General features: G+C 38.3%; 1 protein-coding gene across 11 annotated transcripts in view; it reads left to right on the top strand.

Moving 5' to 3' along the window:
* nid2a (nidogen 2a (osteonidogen)) overlaps positions 1-13289 on the top strand; it is a 68804-nt gene that overhangs the window by 6037 nt on the left and 49478 nt on the right. For 6 of the 11 annotated variants that reach the window (XM_088074762.1, XM_088074756.1, XM_088074761.1 and 3 more), the window contains 6 exons: positions 886-1004; positions 2580-2812; positions 3133-3344; positions 6117-6355; positions 9525-9710; positions 9971-10087. In XM_088074762.1, the coding sequence (XP_087930888.1) occupies positions 6149-6355; positions 9525-9710; positions 9971-10087 (510 nt within the window). In that variant the 5' untranslated portion in view covers positions 886-1004; positions 2580-2812; positions 3133-3344; positions 6117-6148. Of the gene's footprint in view, positions 1-885; positions 1034-1075; positions 2813-3132; positions 3345-6116; positions 6356-9524; positions 9711-9970; positions 10088-13289 lie in introns of those variants that run through there. The other 5 variants (XM_088074763.1, XM_088074757.1, XM_088074760.1 and 2 more) reach the window with 4 other exon arrangements.

Below are 13289 nucleotides of genomic sequence, written 5' to 3'. Positions count from 1 at the left end.
CATGATGGGAATCCGAGCACTAGAATCTCTCATAAAAATTTAGAAAAACAAAATCGCTAAAAAAAACCCAGAAATGCCAGATATTTCCCACATCTGTAGGTGGAACACGTCTTCCATGTGTTTTTCATAAAATGTATAAAGTTTTTTTATGGAGCCAAAACTTTTTTCACTTCACCAAAAAGTCATGTTTCGTGCTACAATAAAAATTTGGGTAAAAATAAAATTGTCCTTCAATTTTGATGATTAGAAAATCGGTTTTACACTTAATTCTGAGAAAGTCTGAATTCACCTTGCATTAATCTGAAGGAACCCTGTCTTTCCTCTCCATTTCTTTTCTTTTAGTTCCTCTCTTCTCGTTTCCTCTCTTGTCCTTTCCTCTGTCCTTTTCTTTTTCTTTCACTTTTACGCTCTTTCCTTTTCTTAACTTTCTTTTCTCTTTCTTTTCTTTCCTGACATTTTTTTCTTTTCTTCCCTTTTTTTTTTTATCAAAGTAAAGGAGCAGTTGTTTCTTTTATTAAAGATTAAAGCACAATTACAACGCATTATATCCTCTAATGATGAAGAGATGCAGTTTGACTTTTCAAAAAGCTGTCCCAGATAATTGTCTCAATGTATCCAATTTAAACAAAAATCTCTGCTAAAAATCTAGAGGATGATGATGATGGGAAATACTATGGCAGACACCTTAAGGAGGTATCCTCACTGTCTGTCTGTGATCTTTATTTAGAAGCAATTAAATTATTGATTGAGGTCTTAATCCACAAATCCTGTGGTCAGCTCTGCTGGTAAACAGCCTTTGTGGGGGGCTCAGCATCTGCTAAAGTGCTGACAAGTGCTGCATGTATTGTTAGTCTCACTCTCTCTGTCTCTCTCTCTCACACACAGAGAGAGTCCCACAATGAGGATTCATTTCTCACATCACTCTTTCATATCAACACAATCCGCTGGAGTGTGGAGTCTGCTAATGGTCCCTGACTGAATCATTGATGAGTTCATTGATTTTGGTGAATATCTGATGTCACAAATGAAGCCGGTCAGTCAGCAGTCTGTAATTACACACTGAAAAACAGGAAAACATTAGCAGAGAGAAGAAAAAAAACATAATCGAATTAGATGGCAGTGATTAAACTTTGCAAATGAGCGTGAGTGAAATGTGATCAATTGTGCGTTTTATACGCCGTGGTTTGTTGAGAACGCTGTGATCCAAATTGAATCGTGATCACATAACATGAGTGTTTTGGCAGAATGTAAAACTGATTATGATCATTTAAAAATGGTAGAATTATCACTGTTATAATAACAGTACATTTTTTATTAACACGTACAGAGTAAGACATACATAATAGTTTTCACAGACTAAATGTTGGCTTATAATCTCAGTGTGGCCTCTGCCTCCATCTAGAGGCTGTTCTGGGTAATTACAAGCATCAACACTAGAATCAGTTCCAGCTTGTTTAGAAACATGTAATAAAATCTATGAATACAATTTTTGTCATTTCCTCTAACACTGTCTGTGCGAAAGCTTATGACGACATTTTAAATCTTGATGACGTATACAGTGGAAAATACTCTGACCCCTGCAGGTTTTGCACATTTTTGTATTTTGTTCATTTAATTGAGAATGGATTACATTTACTGTTTGGGAGGGGCAATTGAGTCTATATGCAGTAACTCAAAACAAATATTTTGTTGTTGCTTTTTGTTGGTTTTAATGATTTTTTTTTTCTTCATTTTTAAAAAACAGAAAGCTCTTTACACTTACACATTGTATGGACCTTTTGCTCCAAATAGGCCTTTCTCTCAGCAGACATTTTGACTTGTCATATCAGGACAAGCTGTTACTTAAACAAACTAAATATGCAGATGTATTTATTGTTATTTTATTTTACTAACTTGTGTTTTCTTTTTCTTATTGTATCGTATTTTATTTCTTTCTTTATTTTTATAGTTTTCAGCAATGACCCAGAATGAAAATCTGTTGAACTAAGCAGAATTTTTTTTTTTTTTTGGTTAATGTAGTTGACAGTCCTCATTTGTTGTTGTTTTTTTATTTAATCTGTGGAAATCTACGGAGGAATGACTGGAATTTTCAGAGTTCAGATTGTGTCTGGTGTTATAGGTGTTACTAATGATCATAACAATGGCTCTTTTCTGTAAGTCTTCCAGTGAGCGTGACAGTGAGCTAGCATGCACCTGAAATCAAAACCTGAAATCAAAGCAGATAAATATAATTCAGCCATCATTAATGTAATTATTTACAACTGTGCTGTTTTACTGTGGCATGTCAAAATGTCTTCAGTGAAAATGCCCCGGTATTGTACATGCTGGCTCACTGGAGTAGCTCACGGGGGAACTAAGCCTTTGTTGATATTAGCAGTTTCTGAGGTAAAAGGTCCATTATCCTAGAGATCTGTCTCGAACTTGACTGATGTCCACTTGTGTCAGTTGACTGGACAGGATTAAGAGCAGCACACCTTTGTCGACCATGTTAGGTCCCACCATCATGCCTGCATTAAATTGTTTCAAAACATAGATCTGGGTGAGAGTTAAAGCACATTTTTATCCATTTTTGTTCACAGGAGTACATCACTGTTACATGGAAGACAAACCCAGTCAGGGAGGTGACTGAGAACCTAAAGGCCACTGTAACAGAGCGTCAAAGGGACAACCTGCCAGAGGGACAGCCATGTCAAAAGTACACCATATATCCTTTGTTAGAGTGACCAGACTGGAGCCTCGCCTGAGAAAAAGGCAGTAGTGGAATGTAACTAAGTACATTTACTCAACTACTGTGCTTAAGGATCAATTTCAGGTATTTGTACTTTACTTGAGTATTTTCTTTTCATGCCACGTTATACTTTTACTTTACTACATTTCAGAGGTAAATATTGCACTTTTTACTTCACATTAATCTGACAGCTTCAATTACTTTACAGATGAAGATTTTTGCATAAAAAATGCAATGAGAAGAGTGTATAGATATGATGTTTTGTCATTAATTAAACTACCCAGCAGCTGTATACAAGTACAGCAAAAATGACTAATTATCAGTTAGCTGATTGAAAGAAAATTAATTGGCAACTATTCTGATAACCATTTAATTATTTGTTAAATTTGTATTTATTTTTGTAGAAATGATAACACACCTGAGTTAACAGGCACTTAAAGGACTCGGGGATTATCAAGAAAATGATTCTCTGGACTCATGAGGCAAGAATTTGAACCCCCAGAATTACATGAGATGAAACCCAGATGCTGCTCGTCACCTGCTGTGGCTCTTTGAATGGTCCAGCCAAAGCCCAGACCTGAACCACATCTGAAGATGAAACTGAGATTGACCCAAGGTGAGTCCCAATTCTTTAGTCAATGAGAGATTTTTGACTTGTGACATGCAAAAAAATCAAAACTGTCTCTTGCTTTGTCGTTGTGTGTAGAATCAGTTAAATGAGATCACTGAGTGATGTGATTTAATGCTCATGTACTGTATTTATCTGGGCTTTTTGCCCTCAGTCTGGTCTGCAGCAGGTCAAACACATGCTCAGCTGAACTGACGCCATGACTGACGTGGCCCCTCAAACACATTCCACTTGGGTTATCCTGTCTGTGTGTTTAAGATAATTAGCTTTCTGCTTTGTCCTGAAATGTGTGATTGTTAATTGTTTTCCTCTGTAAACAGTATGAAAGCCTTTCTGTGCTGCAGCATCAGCCCTGCTTGGATCTCTCTCTGCCCGCACCTTCATGCTTTGTCAGCACCAGGCAGTTGTTTTATATCCTCTTGGATCATATTCTTCATTTCTGCTGGCAATCTATCTCCCCAATATTGTAAACCTAATTTTCCATAATCTAATTTACTATTGTCTGTTCCGTACACACAACCTCTTGTGTGTCTGCTCATCCGAGGAGAGAGGGATCCCTCCTCTGTTGTTTCTTTTTCCAGGTTTTCGTCCATTCTTCCAGTCCAAAACCCAGAAATACATATCAGAGAAAAGCAGCAAATCCTCACATATAAGAAGCTGGAAGCAGCGAATGGTGGTCTTTTGGCTTGAAAAATGTCAAATTATTATTGGGTTGCCATTTTTTCTATATCTGTCACCTTTCAGCTATAGATTCTAATTCAATTTGCTCTAGTACATCGTGTTGACTGTGTGCCGCTGTATGCTGCCATATTCTGTTGCAGACACTAGGTGGCACACAAGGTTTAGTGTTTTAAGGTAGAATCTTATGCTTTCCAGTAAAATCATAAAGATTATATTACATAGGCAAAACTATTTTATATGAATTGTGTGACAATTGATAGAAGTGTATTCAAAAGAAAAAACTTGAAAATTTGGGAAAGCTGGAAATGCACAAAATAATAGGTCAGTGATGCATGATTTACTCAAATCTGGCCTGCGATAGGATGCAGAGTGGCCCTCCAACTGTTTCTGAATTCACAATGAAAATAAATCCATTCACATTTGGATTTTAACTTACTTTGAGTGTAAAAAAGGTATAAGAGTGTAGAAAAATGTGAAAATAGAGCTCATTTATAAAATGAAAAAAATAATTATTCATATATTGAATATCAGTGTTTGTTTATTAACAGGCCCGTGGCCCCTTTTATTTTGCTCAAATGGCCCCTGGACAAAGCAAGTTGAGTAACCCTGTAATAGGTGCTAATAATAAGAAAAAATACTTTTTGCCTCCTTAAAGGAGCTCTTTATGATATTCAGAGCATTCATTAAAATTGAGTTGCTTGCTGGGTGCATACCCAAAAAAGTTTCTAGCTTTCAGGTTTACATCTGCAGTATGCGGCCCACTGAATATGCAAAGTAGTGTTTCTGCCGCTGGCCCCGTCCTCAAGTTCCTGCTTGGCCCATTGAGTGCCCCAGAGAAGCTGACATCACCCTGGTTCCCTTCTCAAAAAAATTTTTGATTATTGCAGAAAACAAGCTCTGTGGTAAACAAATATTTGTGATATTTCCACGTTTTCAGCAAGAGAATTCTCACAAATCAACACCTTTTTCAGCATCTTTGACGCCCAAATGCAATCGCCAGAAGTAAAAAGATATTGTTAGGCTAAAATGAACCACGTAACCATTTGTTCGCAACCCACTTTTTTAAAACGCATAAAAGCTTCTAAATACAAAGTGGGGTATTAACTGCATATTTTAGGTTGTAGAACTAAACGTGAAAGTCCCCTCAGCTTGTGTTAACCTCAGATCTTAAGGCTTCTAACCAAAAAGCCATTAAAGAAAAAAATGATTTAACTTGAAGGCGAGGGAAGTGGAAATGCTGAAATACTAACAGATTTCAGTGTTTTAGGACTCATTACTGTGGTTTTCTAGGTTTCACATTGAGATGACGTCACTGATTTTTAAATTGTTTTTTTCTCGACTCAAGGAAAGTTATCAAATATTAAACCTCCATGGATCAAAATTTCAGAGTCATACCTGACCATGTTTGCAGTTGGAGGTGTCCTGTCAACAGTATTAAAGACTTTTTTTTTTTCTTTTTTTTTTTACAGCCTGGCTGTTAGCCGCTGTCTTGTCCACCACCCTGATGAGAGCCATGTGCAGACAGCCTCTGAATTATTATTAATACACTGAATATTGCACAGAGCTTTTTTCAATTTAAAACCATATTTCTGATACTTTTTTGCTGCAGATGTAAATCTTTAGGGATAATAATATAGTCAGTGTAATACAGTATATATATGTATATATATATATACACAGTATAATGTGTTTTAGTAAAAATATACATCCCTTGGTATTTCCACTTACACTTCTATCTTGATAAATGTCTTTTACTGACATTCCCCCGTGTGTGTGTGTTTGTGTGTGTTAGTATGTAAAAATTACACAATGTCTCTTTTTCATTGTTGTGAAACAGATAGAGTTACATCCGGATTAAAAACGCTCTATTTGTCTTTTCCCTAATACGAGCCAGATGTTACCTCCAGCACCGGGGCCCGCTGTCACTCAACCCGCCTGCGACCAATCAGAGCAGGCCCTGACTCCTCCCTCCCTCCCTGCGGAGTATCAGAGGCTCGGCGGAGAGGAGGAGAGTTCTCCTTCTTTCTGCTGCCCTCCCTGAGTCCATCTGTACCTCTCCCCTTGTGCTCCCTCTCATAGTGCAGAGCTGCTGAATCACCCCCAGCTCTACAATGGAGAAAGGGGAAATCCTGGCTGTGTGTCTGCTGTGCTGGAGCTGCAGCGTGTGTGTGGTTACAGCCATCCAGAGGGCTGATATGTTTCCTTATGGCACTCTGAGTGGAGACTTGATTTTGGCAGAGGGCGACGATGAAACCTCCAGAGTGCTGTCCCTGCCCAAACCCTTTTACTTCTACGACTCCCTCTTCTCTCAGCTATATGTAAGTACAACTCAATTATTCATTTGCATGCTTGTTATTGACGTTTAATCACCGCGCAGCTGTCTGGCTGCTAAAGCGTGAAATGTTTCTCTGAAGTTTTGCAGGTGATGTTTGCAGCTGTTGAGTGAGCTCCACAGCAGAGCGGTGGCTATTTTTAATGGGGCCAAATGGAGCGTTTTATTAACGTGTGAGTGGTGGAAATTGCTCTGGCCAAGTCTGTGAGGTGACCACAAATTATTTATTGTGAGGTTGTGTTAATATGAACATATCGAGCACGTTTCATTTCGAAGTAAAACGTTTTTTAACATATTCTGTCTTTGCAATCAATTAAAAATCCATCATCAGGTCGAAAGCTGACGGGTAATTAAGTATAAACAGTGCTTGCAATAACTAACATCTTTATTACTGTAACTGCAGAGGTGGAAAATCAGATTATTTACTCAAGTAAAAGTAGCAATACTTCACTATAAGATTTCTCCATCTAAAGAAAGCCTGCTGCATTCAAAGTTAAGTAAGGGACTGTGCTTTATTTATCAGGGTAGGGTTGTGTCTGGGGTGGGACCTTTTTTTTTGTTTGTTTGTTTTTGAATATCGTGACCCACCTCAAAGCTACAATTAGATTTATTTTTTGAAACTTTAAACGAGACTTGTGAAACAAAGTCATTTTAATGAAATATCACTATTTTGAGGATATATTTGGTTATGTTTCCTGTCCATTGCACATTATGTGTGGAAATTTGAAAATCTATCAAAAGTTTGTGCTTTTACAGCTTCTTGCAATGACAAATTATGCAATTTTAAGTATTTTTTAAAAAAACAAAACATGCCTTTCAAGCCTGGCAGCAAGTTTTGGAGTTCAGAGGTTATTTAAAATGAATTTTAACAAAATACAACATATTAAGTTACATGTCCCTCCCATAAGCCAAAATCACAAACAATTAAAAATCACTCAACAAAGGTCAAAGTCAAGTGGTAATTAAGTGTAAACTGTGCTTGTAATAACTTTAAGTGGAAATACTGTAACCCCAGCTGTTGAATATAAGCTTATTTACTCAAGTAAAAGTGGCAATACTTCACAATAAAATTTCTCCATGATGAGAAAAGTCAGCAGTATTCAAAGTTAAGTTAGGGACTGTTCATTATCTATCATAGGACGGGGGTGGCTGGGGTGTGACTTTCCTTATCTTGACCATTGAGCTACAATTTTTTTTCCTTGAGCCTCCCTGAGCGACTGGGTGAAAAATGTACGACCCTTCCCTTATTTGGGATGGGTCGTACATTTTTTTTTGAGATGTGTTGAATGACGTAATTTTGATGAAATATCACTATTTGAAGCTTAGATTTAATAATGTTTTCTGGCTTAAGCGCTTACTGCACACAATGTGTAGATATTTTATGCCCTTGCAGTTTCGTGCGATGTTAAATGATGGAATTTGAGCAATTGTTTTAAAAAAAACATGCATTTTAAGCTTGTCAGCAGGTTTTGGGGTTCAGAGGTTATTTAGCATTAATAAAAAATACAACATATTAAAGTCCCTCCCCAGTGCTTAAAAAAGTACACAACATACCTACCCTGTTTTACACTACCCCTATCCTCCCATAAATAGCAAACAGTCCCTAAAATACTACAAGTATCAAATGTACAAGTACTCATTACGCAGAATGTCCCCCAGCCAGTGTATATATTACTATATAATTTGGCTGTAATAGAAAGTAACTTTACCTACGTACTGTACTTTAATACAATTTTAAGGTACTTTTATTCCATTTTAAGCTGCTTTGTACTTCTACTCCTCTAAAGTAACTACATGGTAACTTTCCACATTCACATTCCAAATGCAGTGTATAATCAGCCAAAAAGGTATGACATAAAATTATAGATGAAGCTACCCAACAGTATGTAAAGTAGTAACAATTAGCCCCACCTCTACCAGCTGCAACTTGAAATTAATGAACACATAATTGCAGTTATAAATATATATATATATTCTTAATTGTGACATTCTGCATATTGAGTACTGAAGCTTATGATATTTTCATTTGAACAATGATATCATGCAACATAATGGAAATCCTCACCAGGTACCTCAAAATTTTACTCAGAGGGGAACCATGGCCATTTTCAAAATGCATACATGTTATTTCTGTGGTCTGTTATCGTAAAAACATAAACAGAGCTCTTCTAAGCATCCTCAAACTGAACTGTATTATGTCATAGGATATAAAGCCTGGAGCTGCTCTATTGACGATGAATGATGATAGATGTTGTAAATGACACTGAGAGCACCCAGGGAACGTTCTTTTGATTTATACAGGTAGATGCTGAGCCTACCTGACTTTAAGCCTGCTGCACCTCCAAAGGTGCCTGTTCGGTTGGCTGCAGGGTCATCAGCCGGGGGCCACCATTCACCGATGTTCCTAAATATCAGGATGCATTTTCTGTTTCTGAACTGAGAAGACGACAACAAAGAAAAACCCATTTGGGTATTAGAAAATATAACAACGGTCCACTAATCAGTCTCCCATTAATTGTATATGGAGCAGCTACAGACTTTATACCTGATGACACAAGTTTGAGACTTACTTCTCTGGATTCTGGCTTCAAAAGAGAGTCGTTCATGTTCACAGATAGTGTTCAAACCTTCCTATGACATGGAAATAACACATTGTAATTCTTAATTTAGGTGATGTCCCCCTATAAGTACAGTGCTTGAGTAAATGTATTTGTTGCATTCCCCCCGTAGATATAAACTGCTGCGTTTTGCTTTGCATGTCACTTATTGTACATCAGAATGTGTCATGCCTGATTACACAGCATAATATATCAAGAGCAAAGCCACAAAGTGTTGTATGTGGGACACATAATCAGGGACCAGGCTCAGGATTCCTTGAAAGAGCCCCAGCGGTCTTGGAGGATGTTTCAGTGGTTTATGAAGGGGATCTAGGGGTTCATTATGTGGTTCCTGGGGTGCATGAGGGGTTCCAGTGGTTTATGAGGGGATAGGGGTTCATTAGGAGGTTCTATGGGTTCAGGTTGGTATTCCAGATATTTCTTAGAGGATTTGGGTTTTTTATGACAGGTTTTGAAGTGTTCAGGGGTCTGCAGGTTTGGTAGTGATAATTAAACTGATGGTGCTCATCATTAATTGATGAATCTTTCTTTCTCTAGGTGGCCACCAATGGTATCATATCAGCCCAGGACCTGCCGATGGAGAAGCAGTACGTCGATGACAATTTCCCCACAGATTTCCCCGTGGTGGCTCCATTTTTGGCTGACATCGACACCAGCAACGGGCGGGGGCAGATTTATTACCGGGTGACCGAGACACCAAGTGTACTCAACAGAGTGGCCCAGGTTTGTTGGTCCAAAAAAATCAAGTAAAATGAATTAAAACTGTGTGATTGTCAATTGACTACACACTTTTGTTGTCTTGAAACAAGGTTTGCATGAGATGAATACGACTTGAGCTGTACTTAACTCTAGATCCTGATTCTTTCCTTTTTTCAGTTCTTCATTCGTTCATGTACGCTCCATCTTTCCTTTTTTTCCCTTCTTTTCTCCTTATTAACCTCCATCATTCATTCACTCATTCATTCATTCATCTGCTCACCCAGGAAGTACATCGAGGGTTCCCAGGTGCAACATTCACACCCACACATGCTGTGGTTGCAACGTGGGAGAACGTGGCGGCATATGAAGACCACACTCCAAACAGTGCACCTTCTAACAAGGTAAGATGGATGGAAAGTCTCACGGCTCTAATCCTCCCTGTGTGTCCGACTATTGATTTATGACTGAGTGCATTTGATCATCATGTAGCCCACAAGAAAGTCCTTGTGTGAGACACAATCCCAAATTCCTGGAAGATGTGCATCACTTGTAATCAGCCTTGGGTGGGGGGCCTATTTGTAATTCCCCTTACCCTCCTAATCTGCCTCTTAACCTTTTCAAGGGGTCAGAGGTCATCTTTAAGGGTCATCAAAGTGCCCCCCTCCCGACTCGTTATCCCCTCCTCCAATTCACACACAGGTAGACTCAAACATGCCTTAACATTAATGCTCACATGCTCTGTTGGACTTTACTTCCCTCCCTGTTTGTCAGCCAGCTATTAACATGGTTTACCATTACTCCTCTTCAGCAACTCGAATTCACCTCAGTGATTTTCCCTCTCTTATATATTTTCATTCGTTTTAGCACAAAACTATATTTTCTTCACGTTTGCTATGTCTCCATCTTCATACAGCAACTGTTTAGTGACCAAATCAATGTTTTGAAGTCCTGACATGCACCTGTCCCTTTCACTTTACACAGTATCTTTGCTTCACATATCTCCCTCCACACGCCACCGTCAGCTTTCCCACGCCTCTCTGGGGAGGCACACCTCATAGTTTAAACACTCCCGGTGTTGGGTAACCCTGAAAGTTACACATCCGCAATTTTTGCTGAATTTCTTGGGGATTGTCCTGGAAATTAGTATGTAATTTTGCACTAATTATAGGGAAATTGAGAATTTCCTTGAAAGCAAAGCGTATTTGTTTAAACCAAAGTAAATATTAGGGGTCTAAATCACCAGAGGCTCCACGATTCGATATTTTCACAATATTTTATTTACAAAACAATTACACTGCAATTTAAACTCTTTGATATGCTGGGTATTGTGATAATACATATTGCAGCATATTGCAATTTCTTACCTTTTTTTCAACTGTAAATTATGTCCTCAATGGTAAATGTTATCTAGATAAGACGTTTTAAAGTTTCTCACTTCAACAATTTTAATGCAGCAAAATGCATTCATTGCATTCATTGGTCTGAAAAAGGCATTAATTTTATTATTCTAGTAGGCCACCAAAAATCGTTAGTATATATTTGTGATATTATGCGGTATAGATTTTTTTCCCTACTGCTAGTAAAAATCTGCTCATTATTCACATGTATATATATTTACTCCTAACATGTATTAAGTTGTTTGCTTGCCTGTAGACAAACGTCACATTTTTGCATGTTCAGCTGACCTACTGTGCACTGACTAAAGGACTCCTGAGGTGATGCTATCAATTCATTTAAAAATTGAAGGGCTACTCCAGCAATTTTGTGTGTCACTTCCATTAAGTGCAGTACGTCCAAAGATACAGATTTTTAAAAAAATGTCAAAGTTTAAGCAACAGAAACTGAGATATGCTGATTTTAATGAAGTCTCAAGTTTCATAAACATTATAGCCTACATTTCCCATAATGCCATTCCATAAAAAGTGTGTAACTTTGCACTTACATTTTGTAATGCAGACTTAACCAAATAAGCTGAGTTAACCCCGATGACATCATTATGACATCATCAGGGTTATTTTTTTCAAACTCTGCAGAAAACATGCAACTGTCTTCACAGGCTGATTAAACAGTAAACTGAACTACAATTGCAGGAATGCCCCTTTTATTCGGACAAACACTTTTTATGTTAACTTTATGATAAATGCCAAATGTTATGATTCTTTATGGAAAAATTCCAAAGAAATTATGGACTCTTTAAAGGAAATTGTCACCTAGAGGAGCACTGGAGGCTTTGTTTAAGTTAATCTCTGGGAAAGACTCCAAGCAAAGCCCGGCCTACTGAACTTATCGATCAAACAAACACGGCTTTGTTGTTCCTGGTTTGTAGCATGTGGGATGAAGGGATGAAGGGAGTGGCAGATTTAAGGAAAAACCCCAGGAGATCCCTCTGTGTCTTTCGTTCCTCATCTGTTTGTCCTTTTTCTTTGCTCTCATGGTCTGGTTTCTTTTATGCATCTTGCTTTCTTCCTGATTGATCAAAAGCTAAATGTTTTAATAGTCTTGCGTGGATACGCCGCATTACACCACGTACACCACTTCTCAATACCTCAGGCTCCTTGTGATCGCATTGCTGCCAAATGGACAACTGAGTGATTGCATCTTGTTTGAGGTCCACATATTGGAATAAAGTCGCCATCCAGTGTTGACCAAATACTGATTAGCGTCTGATGTCCACCAACATGTTCAGTGTAAAGAAAGAATCTGTGTTGATGTTTAAAGGGTCTTGTCAGATCGCAGCAGTCTGGGATTTGCTTCAGTGGGTCTCTCTTTGGACTGATAGCATCTTCCTTTGAAGTGATTAGCCAGAGGTGCTGGGTGGGGTGCGTTGGGGGTAGAGTGGTATGTGTGTGAGAACTGATTAACCTGAGGTGTGTGTTTGTCGGTATGTGTATTCGGGGTGATGGGGGTGGGGGCAGACCGTGTGGTGTTTGGGGGTCGGATATGGAAATGAGAGGAGCAGTGAGGGAAGAAAAACAAGAAAATAGAGGAGAGAAAAAGAGTGAGAGTGAGAGGGCTGTGTTTTCTATGAAATTAGTCTTAAAGAGGCTATTATCATAATTGGAAAGTAATTGAGTCACTTAAAACCTCTAACACACACTCTGTTGTGTTGACTGCAGAGTAACCCAATTTGCTAATGACCAGAGCCATTTACACGAGAATCTGGCCTTCTGAATGTGGATGTTTTAGGAGGTGTTAACCAGGCTTTACTTTGAGCAGAGTTTTGCTAATCCTTCCTCACACGAGGACACCTGCCATGTTCCTGGATGTTGTTAAACTCTCACGGCCATGAAAGTCATTATTCTCAGCAGCGGAAATCAATTTCACAGCTGCAGAATGCTACGTAACCCACAAAAAGTTAAGTCAGTGTGAATATCAAAGAGTTTGACTTTATACACGGTTCTCTGCATGTCATGGGATTTCACAATCACATTTTCCAGGCCTGGAAAAGTCATGGATTTAGTAAAAATCATTGAAAGTTTGGAAAAAATCATGGAATTTTGTTATGTGCAATGAAATTGTTAGGAATTTTGATAGGAATCTTCCGTGGAAAAACCTCCACATAATGTATAACATAACAGAAAATGTATTTTCTGTAGCTGTCAA

Source organism: Plectropomus leopardus, chromosome 24 (genome assembly GCF_026936395.1).
Source record: "Plectropomus leopardus strain MGB_pleo_1.0 chromosome 24, ASM2693639v1, whole genome shotgun sequence".
Classification (NCBI taxonomy): Eukaryota; Metazoa; Chordata; class Actinopteri; order Perciformes; family Serranidae; genus Plectropomus; species Plectropomus leopardus.
This window is presented reverse-complemented; position numbering and strand designations above follow the sequence as displayed.